The 20,573-nt window shown below is 44.1% G+C and overlaps 1 protein-coding gene across 24 annotated transcripts in view; it reads right to left on the bottom strand.

Moving 5' to 3' along the window:
* LOC137236879 (protein eva-1) overlaps positions 1-20,573 on the bottom strand; it is a 3,007,131-nt gene that overhangs the window by 348,017 nt on the left and 2,638,541 nt on the right. For 21 of the 24 annotated variants that reach the window (XR_010948686.1, XM_067759964.1, XM_067759963.1 and 18 more), the window contains one exon: positions 3,864-4,146. The exons of 1 other annotated variant lie outside the window; for it this stretch is intronic. Coding sequence is in view for 22 of the 23 variants with exons in the window: in XM_067759964.1 (XP_067616065.1) it covers positions 3,864-4,146 (283 nt within the window). In the remaining variant the exon portion in view is untranslated. Of the gene's footprint in view, positions 1-2,447; positions 2,560-3,863; positions 4,147-20,573 lie in introns of those variants that run through there. 2 more of the 24 variants (XM_067759967.1, XM_067759968.1) reach the window with 2 other exon arrangements.

Here is a 20,573-nt window from a genome sequence, read left to right on the forward strand (position 1 = left end):
TAACTTCTTTATATTACATTTAAATACAACACTGTGTACACATTATTTTTTATTTTATTATTCCACCCATATGAACATACATATGTATGTATGTTCACTGACGAATTGCTGGATTTAGAAATAACGTTATACAACGTAGACTAAAAAGTCATTGTAGGTGAAAGTACCTCACAATTTTATATTTCGTATAAAATTTACAAAAGGAGCTTATTTATGCGAAAACTCAAATACAAAGAAGGGAAAATGGAGAAATAATAAGAAAGAAAAGAAACATAATTAAAAAAAACAAGCAACTACGAAGAGTTATTAAAAAAAAGGAATGAATTAAATCAACCAAGTTATTTGAAGAGAGTTGCAAAAAATATTCCAATTTACTAGACTAAAATATTTACATACATACACCCATACATATATAAAAAAATATTACGAATAAAGTTGTTTATTTGATTTCTAAAATCGCTGTGTATGAGTTTGAATACTTTCGCTGCGTATGTCGGTTCATTTCGTTGTTCAGAAAGTTTATCTAAAGGGTAAGTACACTAAAAGCAGAATTTGTCAAGCCGGATTTAGCAAAAGCAGAATTTTGGAAAACCAGGATTTTGGAAAAGCAAAATTTTAGAAAACCAGGATTTTACCTATGCAGGATTTTTTAACAATTTGCAGGATTTTGCGAGGTAGAATTTTCTAAAACAGGTAAACGTTACGCTCCCAAAAAAAATAAATGTAAGGCGCAATAGCCTCCGAAGAGATTTTAGTCCGAGCTTCTCTTCCAATTTGCGTCGTGCTCCTTTTTAGTTTTTTCTACAAATTGGCGGGACGAGACCTACTTGTTTAATGCCGATTCCGAACGGCACCTGCAAGGCAGATGAGTTTTAAATGAGAAGTTTTTCATGGCAGAAATACACTCGGAGTGCTTGCTATACACAGTCGAGGGGCGACACCGCTTAGAAAATTTTTTTTCTAATTGAAAAACTCGTTTCTATAATTTTGATGTTGCTTTGCCAGTGCACAGTGTTTCGTGTAGAACAAGCTAGCTGGACAAAATTATTTTATGAGATTTTCCGTTTCATATGCAGTCATTTATTACAACTACGTAATTTTTTCAGCCATATGTTCTTTTTTTATTTTTTTCCAAAATTTTACTTCATATGCATACATCTGCTTATTTCATATACAGTAACTCATGTGAATAAGTGACATAGATCCAAAAAAATTTAAAGGACTTAAGAATATTACTTCATTGTACCTAATTGAATGGAATACAAATCTCAATACTCTAAAAAATTCTAAAAATTCGGAAAAAAAATTAAAATTTTTTATGAAAATTCGTCGAATTTTTTAAATGTAATTTAGTTTTTGTTATAGATCGTGACAAATTTTCTTATGGGAAATTAGTTAAAATAAATTTGCGAAAGCGAAAATTGTAAGAATTATCCAAAAAGGGGTGTCTACTTATTTATGTGAGTGACTGTACATATGTACATACATATTTTGTATTTATTTGAGTATTTATCCTGGCACTACAATTTTTACAGAATTATTTTATAGTACCAGTCAGGAATGTAAAAGTGAATTACAATAATAATAATAACAATGTAAATAATTAAATTAATTATGTGAAAATTACTTATTACAAAAACTTAAAAGTAAAGTATCATACAAAGTAGAAAAGACAATAGATTTAAATTGAATAAAACCTGATCCAACAAAAAGTTATAGGGTAGGTTATCTTTTATAATTATATTATTATTCGCTATCATCACTTTCATTTTATGAGTCACTTGTGGAATAGTCATGAACATCAGCAACACTGCTGTGAAAGCTTGAAACAACTGGGGTATTTATTGACTCCTCAACATTATCGGGGGACAGTAAATTTAAGACTTCTGAAGTCAGACTTTTAAATTTTTTCTTAGGTATCTCCCTAAAACTGTTAACTAAAGGATCCGATGTTATAAGCAACATATTCATAAGATCTCTATTCGTGGCTTCACGCGACTGCTTTTGTGTGTTATCAGCCCTGAATCATCTCAAATCTTTGTTATAGGTAAAATTGCTGATTTTATAACATCAGTACTATGCACTAAGAATTTAAACCATGGATAGAGATCTGTGTATAGTTTTTTAGTCTCGACCGCAAATTTTTCAAATTTTTGGATATTTATATTGTACCCAGATGCTAATGCGCGAAGGAGAGTGTCGAATCTTTTGATGAGCGTTCAGAATTTTCGAAAAACCTACGAGCAGTGTTGCCGTCATTGGTATTGCTGAAACCTGGTTTTGGTTTATCTTCATTAATCCATTGTATGTACCTGTTTTTATGCCTTGGTGACTGGTGCGGTAGGTTGGGGCAGGTTGAAGTCAATGATCTTCGCCTTTTTGCTTTTGGTGTGATCTTGTTGACCTTTCGCGTTTATTTTTGTATGTTTTATGGCTACGTGTTTGTTCCCTGTACCAGGGAATTGGTTTTGCCGTTTGTAGATCAGCTTTAAAGGTTCAAATATCTCGTCGGAGCTGGTACGTACATACATCCTATTTGATATGTAGAGATAACTAAATCTGCAAAAAAAAAATTTAAAATAGATGTGCAAAGAATTCGCTATAGTTTTTTCTTTCGGCTATTATAGAATACTTGCGACTATAACATATGTAAAATTAAGCCCGGACGTCCGCGGATGTATGTAACTTTTTTGTCCCTAAAGTTAAAAATATAGGGGAAAAATACCTTTTCTTCTTAATAACGGAATGTTAAATATATTGAAAATACTCTAATTGTGAAAGAAGTACTATTAAAAAATTTTACTTACCTTCGAGCTTAGAATCCATCAAAAAAATTATGTAAAAGTGTTCACTTAAAAGAAATATGAATCCTAATATTCAACAAGAATTTTGCAAATTAGTCAAAGCATTTTACGGCCACTCCTGCCTTCTTACTTCAATTACTCTATATATATGAGCAAAAATATCAAAAAAAAGCAAAAATCCCGTTATTTTGGTTGTTTTCTTTCATTTCTCATTACACTTTTCTTGGAATAAGAACTTTGTTTTTGTCCAGCTAGCTTGTTCTACACGAAACACTGTGCAGTGGCGTGAACCCAGGATCATCGGTGTGGTAAGCGGAGCACGCTACCATAACACCACCGCGGCCGCCCTTTCACTAATATCAATAACAATAATAGTTAACTAATATAAATGAAAAAATCGCGCGAATTTGATGTAATGGTAAAAATTCTAAAGCTTATAGATCCCTAAGGTCATCTAACTTAGTTATTCGGCAAAAAAAAAAACTTATCCTAACACCGTGGTGACTGCCTTCGTGTTTTTGAGATAAATCCCTTTATTTGTGGGCTCTAGGGTGACGTTATATTGGGATTATGATATCGCTCGTTTTGTTGTAAAAATATGTAATTCAAAACTAAAGCTTTTTGGGAAAACGCGGATAAATTTTTTCTTTTCCATTTATTTCATAATTTGGTAAAAATTTAAACAACGTGATATCATGACGGACAAGGCACCAGCTGTTTCGATTATAGCTTGTGAATTTCTTAAAAAGCCTTTTCCCCGGGAGTGAACTATTACAAATACATGCAGCCACCTCATGCCTTATTTGTTGTAAACTTATCCCTATTGCCTTCTTGGCATATTATTTATTATTTTTCCTTAAATCTCGAAAAATTAAAATTTTGATTTACGTCTGTTTACAATAAAACGTTTTAACTCTAGGTAAAGACTTGGGGATATGTCACTGCAGGGGTTACACAATCCCATGTATACAATTTGCGGCTATACCACCTGGGATTATGTCATGGCACTATTTTGTAAAATACTCCTACTAGAAGTTCAAACAAATTTTGAAAACTTACCAGAATTTATTGTGGGTCTGTTTATATGCATTTTATTTCCACTCATTGCGTCGGTTGCAGTCACTGGTATGCACGTCTTTTTCGAAATGCCAATGACATCTGGGGATATACCCACACTCGAAGGCTTGGAATTGGTAATAATGTTTGAGGATACAGACCTAACTACAATCTCAGTGGAAGAAATACTGGAGTTTCCTTGCATTGCGATGGATGCCGAGTTTCGAACTCTGTTTGATCCTTCACAGTGGATGTATCCGTTGTTCAAACCATACACGAGATAATTCTGGGATAAAAGTAGATAAAAAAAACAGGTTTTTAAGAAGTTCGCTATTAAAATATTTTGCATGCAAAACACCTAAAAAGAAAATTGCAATTCTACATCCCTATGCTTTCAAATTCGTTTCAACTAGGATTATGTACGCTTGGGACTACATTTTTTTACTCCTTGATTAGTCCAGGGAGTTAGGTATTTTTCAATCTTCATAAAACTGGTGACCTTTTTTTGAAACATTTGTCTCCGATATGTGTGTTTGTATCATAATAAATATAAAATCGTTCTTCCTCCTGCGTGGACAGATAGTCCAGTAATTTTATGTAAAAACAAGTAAGGAAGTCTAAGCTCAGCCGAAACCGAACATTATATACCCAGCGTGCTCATACATATATCAAGGATTATTAAAGGGGTATGTCACTAACATTAAATGATATGAAAGCTATATGTTGTTGTTGTTGTTGTTGTAGCAATGCTTCGCCCACCTAATAGCTGCGACCGATCACAAATTGTCATCAATATCCTCTAACGGGAGTCCAAGGAAACTTGCTGTTTCAACAGGGATGGACCATAATGAAAGGGGTGTTAGAGGCGTTGGTTCAACATTACCATTACAGAGATGGTTGGTGTCATGTGGGGACACATTGCAAGCGGGGCATACGTTTTGTATGTCGGGGTTGATTCTGGATATGTAAGAGTTTAACCTGTTACAGTATCCAGAACGAAGTAGAGCCAGACTGACTCGCGTTTCCCTGGGGAGTATGCGTTCCTCTTCCGCAAGTTTTGGGTACTGTTTTTTGAGTACTGGATTCACCGGGCAATTCCTGGCATAAAGGTCCGAGGCCTGTTTGTGGAGTTCACTAAGGACCTGCTTGTGTTTTTTTCCTTCATACGGATGAGCTCTCAGGTGCCATATTTCCTCAAAATGCTTACGGAGATTACTCCTTAGGTCCCTAGGCGGTGTTGGCTCATCAATCAGATGTCTGTTGGGATGCCGAGGTTTCTGGGTATTCAACAGGAACTGTTTGGTTAGCATCTCATTTCTCTCCCTGATGGGGAGTATTCTCGCCTCATTATATAGATGGTGTTCTGGGGACATAAGAAGACAGTCTGTGGGGGTTCTGAGAGCAGTATTTCGGCATGCCTGTAGCTTCTCCCAGTGGGTAATTTTTAGGCTTGGCGACCATATAGGGGAGGCGTAGCATGCAATCGGCTGGCCAATTGCTTTGTATGTGGTAATGAGCGTTTCTTTGTCTTTTCCCCAAGTACTGCAAGGGATTTGAGGATTTTGTTACGGCTCTGGATTTTCGGTACAATTGCGGCTGCGTGCTTACCAAAATGTAGATCCTGATCAACGTCACACCCAAGATTTTTGGGTGTAGGACAGTCGGTCGCGTAGTGCCATAGACGTGGATGTTCAAAATGGTCGACATTTGGGACGTCCATGTTGTAAATAAGGTCGCGGAGGATTTAGTCGGTGATAATGCCAGGTTTCGCGAGGCGAAAAAACTGGAGAAATCAGGGAGGTAGCCGTTTATTCTGCTGCAAAGCTCATCGATCTTTGGGCCTGGGCCTGTGGCCATTGTTATGCAGTCATCGGCGTAAGAAACGATAGTAACTTCTTCTGGTGGCGAAGGTAGCTTAGAACAGGTCTGCAATGCAGATATTGCTGTGAGTTTAGTCTCTTGAATCGCAGCAATGCGGATGTTGTGCCGCTTCATGAAATCGATTATCTCTATGATCTTCCCAGTTAATCCATTACAGTTTAACTGCAGAGTTCTGAAGTGCATAGGGGGAGACGTCGTCACTCTGGGAGTAAGTGACGGGTGACTACGCCTGGGTTGTGGAAGGCCAGGACGCGACTGCTGTTGTGGCCCTGGGGCTGGACGTCCTTGGGTAAGCATTGGGGTACCCGGTGTATTTGGGTATTCGGCCTGGCAACATGGCGCAATGAAAGCCGTCGGGAGGTTGCCGTCGTGAAGACTAGAACATCTAGGAAAGTGGCACCGTCCATGGCAGGAGCTGCATTGGGCGGATGTCGCAAACATATATATTCTGTGCTGGCAAATGGTGCAAAGGGAGGTAGGGACTAAGGGTCTAAGGCGCAGACTACGGGACGTCCTACGGCGTGAACAGCAAGGAGCTACAAAAGATTTATAGAAGTTACGTGGATTCAGCCCAGAACAACCTGTCCGATGCAACCATCCCTTACACGAGACACACTGACAAGAGTATGACCGTCCTAAAAAGATTCTTTTCCGGCAGATGCAGCAAAACCATTCCTCAGGACCGGGGTCAGGAGACGGACCCGGATTGGCTTCGATACCTTCCCGGAGCAAGAGTATATGGAGCAGTCCCGCTGCTGGGAAGATGACAATTTGTGGGACGGACGCAACAAATTAAATGGGGTTACACTGACATGGCAGTCCTTGGTCGGAAAAAATCCCGAGTCGCTCCGGTACATAGAACCGACGGCCTTGGGAAGTGATGAAAGCTAGATCGCAGTAATATTCCGGTTTGCCGGCGGCCACAGTGCCGTGGCGCTATTAATTTACTAAGGTGTGTACAGAAGGGAACGTACCCAAACTAAGTGACCCATTTTCTACAACTTTTTAAAAATTTTGTAACAACGAATCTCGAGTAATCGTCTATGAACGTTATAAAATACCGCGAACCACCTTGGGATGCCGTTCTCATCGGCCCACAAATATCTGTGTGCACTAACTCAAGCACGTCACTCGTATAAATATTTAAAAAATTTTTAATAGGTTTTTTAGTAATTTTCCATACCGCAAAAGTTGAACTAGCGAAATTTTTAGGCGTATTAACTTTTAGTCCGTACACAATGTTCTCTTATTTTAAATGTCCAAATCTTATGTGCCAAATGTCAATATTATTATTTTTGTTTTCATTTACCGCCGCATTCACGCATTCAACCTCACCAAAGTTAATATAGAAAATGCCATTTTCTGACTTTGCTGTAAAAATTGTTTCTTTGTTTTTAACATTCCATTTTGTAACGAAGATTTTTTCCTGCCCGGTGCTTATTCAATAAGTGCTTGGGGTATACTCGCCGTGTCCAAGGTTCACTTACAATAAATTTGTAATTCGGGACACTTTGCAAATCGTTTTCATATAAAATTCACTTTCTTTAGCTCTATATATTTTATAACTATAATGAAAATAATGTAATAAAAGAAAGATGTATTTGTATTCTTCAATTCGCTTTGTGCTTGCTCTATGGTTAGTGCTGGGCTAACGGTCCTCGTGTCCCGTTAATATCGTCCCGTTAGGACGCCTTGCTGGTCGTTGCCTGGGTGTGTGTAAATGTATTTCTGTGACGCCCTGCGTCGGCGTGTCTCTCGTACGGCTAGCGACTGCGCTGTCTCTGCTGCGGCGTATGTCGGTGCGTCTGCGTGCGTGTGTGTAACTCTAGTATGGTTGAAGTCGTGTATTTGCGTAACTCTGCTGCGGTCAATGTAGTACGCCTGCGTAGCGCTGTTGCGGCCAGCGTCACTCTGCTGTGGCCTACGTGGTATGTTTGCGCAGTGCCGTGGCAGCCAGCGTAGTGTGTTTGCGTAGCGTTGTTGCGGCCAGCGTCGTATGTTAGCGTAGTACGGTTGCGTAGCGCTGTTGCGGCCAGCGTCGTAGGTTATCGTGACTCTGCTGTGGCCAACGTAGTATGTTTGCATCGCGCTGTTGTGGCCAGCGTCGCATGTTAGCGTAGTGCGGTACCCCCCCCCCCCCCCCCCCCCACTTCGGACAGTCGCCCCTCGGTATCCAGTAATCATATGCGCGCCTTGCTTTTCACTATGGTGACCTGGTACTTCTCTGTTACGAATCGTATTCGGGAGTGGGCTTTGCCTTCGGCGATTCGTCGGAGTGTGTCCCGTACTTCCCTTGCTATCTCCGGGAATAGGTCCAGCATTGGTCCAACTGCGTCTCTGGCCTTGGTCGTTACCTATTGATGGCCTTCTGTTGTCGGTTGTGGCTTCGTTTTGGTGTCTGGTACTAGGGAATGAGTGTTGTCTTCGGTGCTTTGTTGTGGAACTGTGTGAGGGTGGTATGTGGTGGTAGTGTTTTGTGTCAGCATTTCTGTGTGCTTCTTGCTCGCCATTTCCTCCGTGAACGGCTGTCTACACAGTTCGGGCAGTCCTTCTCCGCTCCCCGTGTATCGTAAAATCCTCTCCATGTTTTCGGCAACGTAGATGCCACAGTCGTTGTTGTTGTATTGTTGTGGCACCTCGAGTACTAGCTCCTGAGCTGTAAAACCGTCGTTCCCGTACCGCTGTATGTATTCCCATCGGAGGAAATCTGCCCAAGCCTGTGTTGCGTGCGGAAATTTGGCCCTGTGCATTGAGTCAGCTACCCATACATATTGCTCCTGCCAGCATTCCGTGTCGGCAACGTGGTGGGTGACTGCTGCGTTTGCCAGACCGAGTAGGTACCACTGTTTAGTTGTGTTGTGGAGTGCTAGGGTCACACTCTTGCCAAACAGGTCGACGTTCCGGACCCATCGGCGTATGCGTTGGCAGTCTTCCTCCGTGTTCCTCTTCTGGGTCAGCTGCTAGATCACGAAAGGGCTGAGAGTCGTATTTTGTTGTCCGTGTTGCTCTTCCAGTCCCTTTACCCAAGCGTCAATGATGGTGTCGGTGAACCATTTCGATCCTTTGAGAGTGTCGAGGTCAGTCGTATAGAGGGGTATGCCGCCTGGTCCTGCCGCGAATTTTATCTTAGGCGCTTCTCTCGCCGGTGAGGCTGTGCCCTCATCCGAGGAGAGCTCGATGATTTTCGGCGACTGTGGCTTTTCCGGTGGAGCTGTGCCCTCACTCGAGGAGAGCTCGATGGCTGGCGGCAACTTCCCTGCCTCCACGTCTATCCTACCAAGTGCGACTGTTAGCGGTGATGTTCCGGTCCCATTGTGGCCTTGGCCGCGGCTGATTCGGTGTTCGTGGTGTTGGCGTCGGTGACCGTAATTTGTGGTGGTTTAATGATGGGTGCGACGTCAGCGTACGTGTTTGCGCGTATAGTTGCATGCATGTTGTTGACGTCGCCGCCTGTAGTGTTTAATGGTGTAATGATGCGTGCGACGTCAACGTACGTGTTTGCGCGTATAGTTGCACGAATGTTGTGACGTCGGCGCCAGTAGCTCCTTCCATCAGTACGGCCCTAGGGCGTTTTGCTTCCTCCTCCTCGAAGCGCTGGCGCATACGCTTGACGCTGTTGGTCAGTTTAGCGTTATAGCTCTGCATTGTAGATTGTTGGTTTATGAAAAAAAATCGTTGCAAAAGAAAACGTTGTTGTCACCTCGGTGGTTTGCGATAGAATGATAATTAATAATTTAAAAATTGTTCTCCCTGAATTTATTTTATTTTCCCGCGATGACCTCTGCTGCATGATATGCCTTTAACTCTGCGATGTTGACCGTTTTCTCCTTTCCTCCGTTGGGTTTTCGTATTTGGTAGGGTCCGTCATATTTGGGGGCCAACTTTGCCGCGAAATTTTCCCCGGCCTTGGAGAGATGGTGTTCCTTTGCGAGCACTAGGTCGCCGACTATGGGGTCCATTTCCTCCGTCGTAGATTGTAATGCGGTACTTGGTATGCCGCCGCTCGTTCCATGTTCTGCCTCACTATTCTGAATGCCTCTTGCATTCTGTCGGATTCTTCTTCTGCCGTGGTGGGGGCTGTGCCCGTACCCAGGTTGACTTCGTCAAACAATGCCCCTGGTAGCCGCGGCTCCCGTCCATGTACGAGGAAAGCTGGACTGTATCCGGTGGACGCGATCACACTGGTGTTGATGGCCAGCTCGATCTCTGGGAGAAAGTCGTCCCATCTATTGTGCTGTGATCTGGTGAGTTGCGCTATGATCCTTTTGACTATTCTGTTCGCCCGTTCCGTTGGGTTCTCTTGCGGTGTGTAGGGCGCCGTGAAATGTTGTCGTATCCCCATTTCCCTGAGGTAACGCTGCCACATTGTGCTGGTGAACTGAACGCCATTGTCCGATATCAGTATCTTGGGAGCACCAAACCATGCGAAGATGCGTTCTCTGAACGCGCGGTGATGGCCCTCTGCTGTAGCACGCCTCATGGGGACCAATTCCACCCATTTGCTGAAGCGGTCGAAAAATACTAATAGCATCGTGGTCCCGTGTGTGGATCGTGGGAGTGGTCCGACGAAATCGACGCATACCGTGGCGAATGGTTCTTGGGCCACCTGTGTGAGCATCTTTCCAGCTGGCTTTTGCTGTGCTTCCTTGTATTTCTGGCAAGACTCGCACTGTAGTACATATCGACTGATGTCTCGAAACATGCCGGGCCAGTAATAGCGGTTGGCAATCCGCGCTACCGTCCGGCGGATGCCCATGTGTCCAGCGCTTGGGATGTCGTGGTTTTCTTCTAATACTCGTTGTCGCAGTGGTGTGGGTACACAAAATTTGCAAGGGACCGCTTCTTCATCGTGTGGCCGACAGGGAATATGGCGGTACAGTTGTCCATCTTGCATTATGCAGCCGGCGTATTTTTCCGGGTTGTTGCGTACTTCGCCGACGCGCTTGCATTGTGGCTCTGTTGTCGTTGCCAGTCGTAGGGTCTCCAGTGGCTGTCGTGATAGTGCGTCCCCTACCAGGTTCAGCTTCCATTTCCTGTACTCGATGTCGAAAATGTGTTGCTGAAGTTCCAAGGCCCATCGTGCTATACGGCCTGAGAGGCTTTCGATGGAGTTTAGCCACTTTAGAGACATATGGTCCGTGATTACCTTGAATCAGTATCCTTCCAAGTAGGGCCTCATCTTGCGTATTCCCCAGATTATCGCGAGGCATTCCTTCTCGGTGGGCGAGTAGTTGTTTTGCGCCTTGTTGAGTTTCCTGCTGGCGTAGGCGATCACGCGTTCTCCGCCTTCCAGGTGCTGTGTCAATGCGGCACCCAGCCCGAAATTGCTGGCGTCCGTTTGTAAGGTGAAGGTCTTGGTGAAGTCCGGGCAGGCAAGTATCGGTGCTTCCGTGAGCTTTTGCTTTAAGACCTCGAAGGCCTCCTGTTGTTCGGCCGCCACTTCCAGTGTTTGCCCTTTTTCAGCAGGGTTGTGAGTGGTTGGCTTATCGTGGCGAAGTCGGGTACGAAACGTCGGTACCAGGATGCTATACCGAGATATTGGCATACCTCTTTCACGTTCGTTGGTGGCTTCAAGTCTTTGATGGCTGTGACTTTCTCGGGGTCGGTGTGAATTCCGTTGTCGCTTACTAGGTGTCCTAGGTATCGGATTTCCTTCTTGAAGAATTCGCATTTCTCCGTATTTATTCTGAGGTTGGCGCGCTGTTGTCGTAACATTACTTCTCTCAGATTGCGATTGTGCTCCTCCACAGTGGATCCTATGACGATTATGTCATCGAGGTATGCGAAGGCGTGGGGTTCCATTTCAGGCCCAATAACCTGATCTAGTGCTCTTTGAAACGTTGCGGGTGCAGAGTGTAGGCCGAAAGGCATAACGCGCCACTGGAATAATCCGCGTCCCGGTACTGTGAAAGCTGTGTAGGGCCGGCTATTGGGCTCCAGTGGTATTTGCCAGTAGCCGTTCTTCAAGTCCAAGCTGCTGATGTACTTCGCTCGTCGTAGTTTGTCCAGGATGTGTTGTATTCTGGGTAAGGGGTATGCATCGGGTACGGATCGGGCGTTGAGCTGCCGATAGTCCACGCATGGTTATGCGTTTTTCTTCTTGGCCAGTACGATCGGTGCGCTGTGTGGGCTACAGGATGGCTCGATGCATCCTTTCTGGAGCAATTCGTCAACTTCGCTGTTGATGATTGTCTGCATGGCTGGGTTGCGTGGGAAGTAACGTTGGTTGATGGGGCGTTCGTCCGTCAGGACAATCTTGTGCTCGGCTATTGTCGTCACTCCACTCATGCTCTCGAATTTTCGGAGTTCCTGTGCCAGAAAACCGCGCACTCGTTCCGCTTCTTCTTGTATGTCGTCGTCGTTGTTTTGCATAATGCCGTCGTGCTTGAAGTTACTATTGCTCGGTGCTGTTACACTCTGAATGGTTCCAGATGGGGCTCCAGGGGTGCCGTACCCGGCGTTACCCTTTCTCGCTCGTGTTATACTCTGATTAGTCCCCGGGGTGTCGTACATGGCGATATCCGTTCTTGAGGATGTTGAATTTTGAATAGTCCCAGGGCTGTCGTACCTGGCGATATCCATTCTGGCTGATGGTGTACTTTGAATAGTCCCAGGGCTGTCGTACCTGGCGATATCCTTTCTTGATGATATTGAACTTGGAATAGTCCCAGGGCTGTCGTACCTGGCGATATTCGTTCTTGCTGGTGTTGTTCTCTGAATAGTTTCTGGCGCGGCTCCAGGATTCGGTGTGTGCTGGTTAGCACGAGGTGGCCTTCTCCACATGATATGGTGGCTCCCATGCTTCCTAGCGTATCTAGGCCCAGTATGATGTCATCGATCGCCCCGGGCATGACGTGTAAAACTGTGTGGAGTGACGCTTCTCCGAGGCGTACCTCAGTATTTATGGCGTCAAAGATTGTGGTGCTTGTCCCGTTTGCCATCGTTATTTTGATGGGCACACTCTCACCATTTCTCCGTTTCCAGAGTTTACTAAACTTTCTGCAAAGCTGCTCGAAACGAAGCTTCTCGATGCCCCTGTGTCGATGACCGCCTCGGCTGATTCCGCGCCGAGCCTGGCTGCGGCGTAAAGGCGCCCATGCTCTTGGTACATTACTATGCCGATTCGGCGCTAGGTTTTTTGGGCTCACTGCGCCGTGTTCTTCGTGAAGCCCTCTGTCATTTCCCTGTCGTCGACGGCAGCATTCGATTGTGCGTATATCACTGCGACCACACGCCCAGCAAAAAATTCTCTTAGGTTCCGGCATCTATTGGCGTAGTGTCCTTGTTCGCCGCACCTCCTGCATACATTGTTGGGGTCGAACCCCTGATTGTCGGGAGGCTTGTGGTGCGGTATGTTCGGTGGTAGTGGTGGTGGTGGTGCAGGTTTAGGTGGTGATACCAGGGTCGTGTCACTTGCGATGTGTCGCGTAACTTCGCGGTGGTGCCCGTCTGATGGTCTTCGATAGTCCTCACGTATGCTATAGAATTCCTCGGCAGGGGTTAGAGTTCCGCGAGATTGGTGAAGTCCCTCCGACGAATGTAAAGTTGGTAATCGGGCGGCTGTTACGGAAGATTCGTTCCAACCGCTGTTCGCTGGTGTATCCTTCGTGTCTCATCAAGCTCTGTATTTCTAGCACGAAGTCCTTACACTTCTCCTTGTTATGCTGCCTCCGTTGGCGTATGTCGTCCTCGAGACGCTTGAAATATCTGACTGGTAGGAAGAACCGTAAAAATCATTTTTGAAGCTTATCCACCTTTCCCAGTGTGAATTGTTATTGCGATACCACTGCAGCGCGGGGCCCCCACTTCCGCTAACTCCTCCAGCCGTTCGATGAACGCTAACGGGTCCCGTTCACCTTCATATTTTACCGACCACTTTCTTACCTGGTCGATGATGGGTGCGAATATAACGGTCGGTGCCTGAGATGTACCGTTGGATGGTACCGCTTTTCCTGACGATAAGTACTGTTGTGAGGGTGCTGTACTCCTGGGAGGGAACGCGAGCTGGTCTTGCTCTGCTGGTCTATCGGCAATGTTCATGGTGCCCCCTACGTTCGATGGAATCGGTGTCTTAACCTCATTTAAATCACTCGTGTCTGTAGTTTCCTTATAAGCGGCTTCTAGGGATAGAAATTTTTCGCGTATTTCCTAGTCCACGTTTACTCCCGAAGCCAGTGCTGCTATGCGCTTTCGGATTTCTCGTGTGGTGCCAGTCTGCTCAATACTCAATTCCTGTGTGGTGGATATCAGCTGCTCCTTTGAAATGTTGTCTAACCACGTGGTATCAAACTGGTAGGCCATTTTTTGGTTAGGTCTCTAGTCAGGAATGTTCCTTCTGACGTTGGACGATTTGCGGGGTCCCTGCTCGGGCGCCAACTGTAACGATGCTTTTTTCCTACCCCGGTGCTGCTTCAATAACTGCTTGGAGTATACTCGCCGTGTCCAAGGTTCACTTACAATAAATTTGTAATTCGGGACACCTTGCAAATCGCTTTCATATAAAATTCACTTTATTTCTTTAACTCTATATATTTTATAATTATAACGAAAATAATGTAATAAAAGAAAGATGTATTTGTATTCTTCACTTCACTTTGTGCTTGCTCTATGGTTAGTGGTGGGCTAACGGTCTTCGTGTCCCGTTAGGATCGTCCCGTTAGGACGCCTTGCTGGTCGTTGCCTGGGTGTGTGTAAATGTATTTCTGTGACGCCCTACCTCGGCGTGTCTCTCGTACGGCTAGCGACTGCGATGTCTCTGCTGCGGCGTATGTCGGTGCGTCTGCGTGCGTGTGTGTAACTCTTGCATGGTTGACGTCGTGTATTTGCGTAACTCTGCTGCGGTCAACGTAGTATGCCTGCGTAGCTCTGTTGCGGCCAGCGTCGTAGGTTAGCGTGACTCTGCTGCGGCCCACGTGGTATGTTTGCGTAGTGCCGTGGCAGCCAGCGTAGTGTGTTTGCGTAGCGTTGTTGCGGCCAGCTTCGTATGTTAGCGTAGTTCGGCTGCGTAGCGCTATTACGGCCAGCGTCGTAAAATATCGTGACTCTGCTGTGGCCAACGTAGTATTTTTTCGTCGCGCTGTTGTGGCCAGCGTCGCATGTTAGCGTAGTGCGGTTGCGTAGCGCTGTTGCGGTCAGCGTCATAGGTTATTGTGACTGCTGTGGCAACGTAGTACGTTTGCGTAGTGCTGTTGCGGCCAGCGTAGTGTGTTTACGTAGCGCTGTTGTGGCTCGCGTCGTATGTTTGCGTAGTGCTAGGGCCAACGTAGTGTGTTCGCTATTGCGGCCAGCGTCGTCGCAGGCGGGCGGACGTCGCCTGTTCGCGGGTGCGCGTTACTACGGTAGGGCCGTTGCTTACGAAGTCTCAAGCGGTGTTTGGTGGTATAACCGACACATTCACCACTTGAGGCCACGACTCACTCCTATGAAACGACTTCTCATGGTGGTATAACCGACACATTCGAGGGACGCTCCACTGGTAGCTCTGGTCACGACCACAGCTCCGTGCTAACTAACTGCTTTTGTGCTGTGTCGCTCCTTTTATAGCTCTTGTGTTTGGTGTTGCTAGCTCAAGTGGTTGCGTTACCATGGTTACCGTGTTGCTATTAAATGTTGCGAACGCTCGTTGTTTTGCTGAGACTTCTTAGTTTGTTGTGTTGCTATTAAGTGTTGTGATTGCTAGTCGTGTTGCTGAGACTTGTTGGTTTGTCGTGTTGCTAGGGCCTTTTTTGACTGGCTGTTGTGTTAAAGCTGTGTTGAATATGTTGTGGGGTCGTTTTGTGTGGGCCAAATTAATGGTGTTTTATTTGGTCCTCACAATTTTTTCATCCATATTTTCTATTTTCACCAGCTCGGGCTGAATATGTGATGTAGCACTTGTTGTAGTTTCGCCCAGTGACAATAAAGCTGTGTCATCAGCAAAAGTTGCAATCATAACCTCATCAGTCGTTGGAAAGTCAAAAGTGAATATCGTATAAAGGACAGTTCCGAGCACACTACCTTGAGGCACCCCGGCCTAAATTAAGTGTATTTCGGAACGCTCATTCCTGTGTTTTACATAGAAGCAGCTATCGCTCAAATACGATTTTTTCATTAGATAGAATGGCAAAAGAAAATGTTTTTTTTAATTTGCAAAGCAGTCCTGGGTGCCACACCCGATCGAAAGCTTGCTGTATTTCCAAAAATACTCCCGAGAAATATTTTTTGTTTTCTAGTGCATCACTGATTATACTAACAACTCTGTGGCATTGTTCTATTGTTCCATGTTTATTTCTGAACCGAAACTGGTGCTCAGGTATAATATTTTCTCTTGCAATAATTAGCAGCATTCTTCTCAGAAATATTCTTTCAAATATTTTGGAGAATGTCGCCAGAAAACTAATCGGTCGGTATGATTTAATGTCGTTTTCTGGCTTGTTCGGCTTGGGTATCATTATAATTTCCGCACATTTCCATTGGGTTGGAAAGTGATCAAGCCGGAGAATTTAGTTGAAATCGCTTTCTGAAAAATGCATTCAGTACTTGACAATGTTGAGTTTCAGTTTTTCATTTTTCAGAAAGCGATTTAACCGTTTTTGCGTCAATTCCATCATATCTAGGTGTTTTTGAGTTGTTCAGTTTTGTTATCTCTTCTTCTACTTCTAATTGAGATATACTTTTTATTGGTAGGTCCATTTGGCAGGCGACATCTAAGAAACCCATAACTTCTTCATTGTCCAAATAGCTGTTTAAGAGCGGTTGCAAGGTCTCTTTCAGGTATCCACTAAATGCTTGAGCTTTTCCTATATATGTTTTACACCATGAGTCATCAGCGTTTCTAATAGGGACATTTCTTTTTGTTGGCCTTTTTAAATATTTCGTTGCTTTCCATAAGCAATGTTCGGTTTTTTTACTAACATAAAGATTTTTGAGTAATTCCGAAACTGTCTTATTTTTATAATCGCTTAAAGCTTGCTTTAGTTCTTTGCTGGCTTGATTGAGTTTCTTTTTATCATTTTTTAGTCGTCTTGTCTGCCAAATTTTACTTAATTTGCGCTTTTGTCTAATCATGTCTCTTATCTGAGATAGAGGAAAAGTTTTGTGCTGGGCATGAGACGGATTAGAAGGAGTAGCCTGATATGCAGCTTCATAAATAAGCTGAGTGAAGGACCCTATTGCAGTATCTAGATCGAATCCATTTTTAATGGACATATCGGAATGGATACGAGCATCCATATACTGATGAAAATAGCCAATGTCAGTTTTCAAAGTTACTAATATGTGCATCTTTGTGATCTCAGGTAGGGTATTTACAGTGACAAGAATTGGCGAATGATCCGAGCTCAGATCAAAATTTTCTGCAACGGATAGTATATGTCTCGAAATCCCTTTGTACACAACAAAGTTAAGAAGGTCAGGAATTTTCCTTGGATCAGAGAGCCAGTAGGTTGGCGTGCCTGTAGATAAAACAGCCAAGTGATCACTAGTTATACATTTATGCAATTGTTTCCCTTTTTGATTAGTGAGTCTTGAGCCCCACCATGGATGCTTGGCATTGAAGTCTCCGCCCACAAGGAAGATTGGCCCTAGTTTGTTGAAAAAGTTATGATATTCATCTTGCGTTATTGTAAAACGGGGAGGAAAGTATACTGCACAAAGCGAAATATTGTAGGAATTGCATTTAACCTTAACACAGGTTGCTTAAAGTTGAGGACTGACTATTTCTTCCTAAATTGTGTATTTAAGTGCTGACTTAATTAGCGGTACTCGACAGATGATGTTCTGACTCTGGTCCACATTTTGGTCGATATCTCAAAAACGCCTTTACATATATGTACAACTAAGGGCCACTCCCTTTTAAAACCCTCTTTAATATCCTTAATTTGATACACATATCGTTCAAACACATTATAGAGTCACCCTTGGTCCACCTTAATGCGATATCTCGAAAAGGCGTCCACCTATAAAACTAAGGCCCACTCCCTTATACAATATTTTTTAACACCTTTTATTTGATACCCATATGGTACAAACACATTCTAGAGTCACCCCTGGTCCACCTTTATGGCGATATCTCGAAAAGGCGTCCACCAACAGAACTAGGGTCCACTCCATTTTAAAATACTCTTTAATACATTTCATTTGATACCCATGTCATACAAACACATTCCCGGGTTACCCGAGGTTCATTTTCCTACATGGTGATTTTCCCTTATTTGACAAAGCATGAAGGAAAATCGTTCCAAAAAACGTCACCCTTGGTCTACAGTTTGGTCTATATTTCCCAAACGTATGTGATATTGAATTAAAAACAACTTATAAACCATCTACGAAACCCTACGAAACCAACGCAGCTATAATTATTATGTATCCATGAAAAAGACTATTTTGTTTCCAAAGCTCTCAGCTGAGTATGTAATGTTCGGTTACACTCGAACTTAGCTTTCCTTACTTGTTCGTCATAACGTCAACCCACATATCGAGTTTCATTGCTTTATCTATCTTTGGTAATGAACTACAGCTTTTTTCCATTTATCGATATTTCTATATGGTTTTTTTTTTTTTTGTTGTTGAATGGGGGTGTATAACGGTTTTTTAATAGCGGGGGTCAATTGTAAATTTTCTAATTCTAAATAAGAGCGGCCTTTTTTCAATTTTACCAAGTTACAATTTTTCGTCACAAAGTCAACACACATATCCAGTTTCCTCTGTGTATCTATATTTGGTAATGAATTATCACATTTTTACCATTTTCGATATTTTTTAAAGTGGTGTGGTCGTCTAGCGATTCAGTTGATTTACCAATGTTACACTTTTTGAGAAAAATGGCTTTTAATGTGAAAACACTCATAAGGCATTGTTAAAGGCGAGGAGATAGTTTGTCAAAATAGCTTCTCCATGGCTTTAAGCTCCTTCGTTTACCATGTAACTACATTCATTGCATGCAATACGCAAATAGTTTAGTTAGTGTTTCGAATGGGACCATAAATAATAGCAAGGACAACCTCCATGCCACGTTTCAACATAATATCTTTAACGGGTTTTGATTTATGGCTTCAAAACTTAAAGATCTTCGCCTTCTAAATGTGGGCAGTGCCAGGAAGTGCTAAAAGAAGTTAACGCTAAGACTCCGGCTTTCTCGGGGGTGCCAAAGAGAGATAACACTAAGACTCCGGCTTTTTCCAAGAACATGAGTGATGTGGCAAAGCAGTCACTGACTGTGGCGCTGGTTGATCGTAGCAGTCCTTTCGGACAAATGACTACCGAACGGTGGTGATCTGTGAAAAGGGAGCTTATTAGCTTAATGCTTAAGATGATGCGGGAACAACCAAGTAAGCCCCTTCCAACCTTTGATTCGTGGGGATGGTATAATGATGTGAAGATGATAGCGTGCGACAACATCGCGAGCTTGCGGTGGCTGGAGGAAGTGGTTCCAAACCTCCAAAGGCAAGGCACGAATTCGCGGTTTGAGGTGGTGGATAAAGCGCAAAACCCTACGGTACCAAGAGTTAAGGTATGGATACCATGCGTGATGAAGTCGGAGGATACACTGCGACTTCTGCAGAACCAGAATCCGAACATACCGACACAGGATTGGAAGGTACTTACTGTATCTCAGCCTACCGAGGAAGGTCAGTTTTACATCTTCCAAATAAACAAGCAGGTGGAGGATATTTTGTACACGCAGCTTGGCAAAATGTCCTTTGGCACTGGCAAAATTTATATGCGACTCAGGAAAAGAAGTCCCGAGGATAAAAATCCTAACACGCTAGAGGCGGGCGAAGTCGAAAAGGACCTCAAAAGCCTAAGGGAAAACATACAGGTGGAGGTCCCCTGAGTCACCACGAAGGTGTTAGAAGAGGACCAACCGCCAAATGGTGCCGTGACTCGCACAGAGGAACACCTGGCACAACAGTTACGAGAGGTTGAAGCGGCCCTCGAATTCTCTAAAACAAAGGGCAAGGAGAGGACGAAGACGTCACGACGAAGGTGCTGGAGGCGGACAAACAGCCCAATGGTGCTGCGAGTCCTACAGATCAACCTCCAAGACAGTAAAGTGGCGTCGAGCAAACTCCCCCTAACCCTTGAGGAGGGTTCGTTTGACGTGGCGCTGATCCAGGAGCCGTGGCTCTCATCTGGAGGAAAGGTTTCTGGACTTAGCGCGCGCGGGTTTGGCATTTACTACGCGCAAACGGAAGGACGGGTGCGAGCTGTAGTAATGGTAAGGCAACAGCTGCATTCATATATGCTGCCTAATTACACTACTGAGGGCCTCGTAGTGGTGGCCGTTGAGCACAAAAATAAGCAGGCATTTATCCTGGCATCCTGCTACATGGCCCATGCTGCGGAGGTTCCACCGATGGAGTGCAAAAGGCTAGTACAGGAGGAAGGGCGCAAAGGGCGGTTGGTCATAGGCGCAGATGAAAATGCGCACTACAATGCGTGGGGAGGAGTAGATACGAACGAGAGAGGCGAATCTCTATTTTGTTACATCCTGCAAACCAATTTGCAGATAGCCAACAGCCCTACATACATTCGTCCAACATCCAGCAATGTTCTAGATATTAAATTGAGCTCCGAGCATGGTATTTCAAGGTATGATTGGATGGTTCTTGATAGACCATCCTTCTCCGACCATGCGTATATCAGCTTCAGCATCTCCTTAAAGAGGGTAGAGAAGGTAGGAACCTTTAGAAAACCTAGGTCAACGAAATGGACTAAATTCCAGAAACAGATAGAAACAAAACTGAGACAACCCAAAGAAGTGGCCAGTGTGGGGGAACTGGAGGAGTCGAATGAATTCCTAACAAGGACGCTTAGGACTGCGTAGAAAAAAGCTTGCCTTCTAAGAAGATT

The sequence above is a fragment of the Eurosta solidaginis genome, chromosome 1, assembly GCF_040869045.1.
Source record: "Eurosta solidaginis isolate ZX-2024a chromosome 1, ASM4086904v1, whole genome shotgun sequence".
NCBI classification, from domain to species: domain Eukaryota; kingdom Metazoa; phylum Arthropoda; class Insecta; order Diptera; family Tephritidae; genus Eurosta; species Eurosta solidaginis.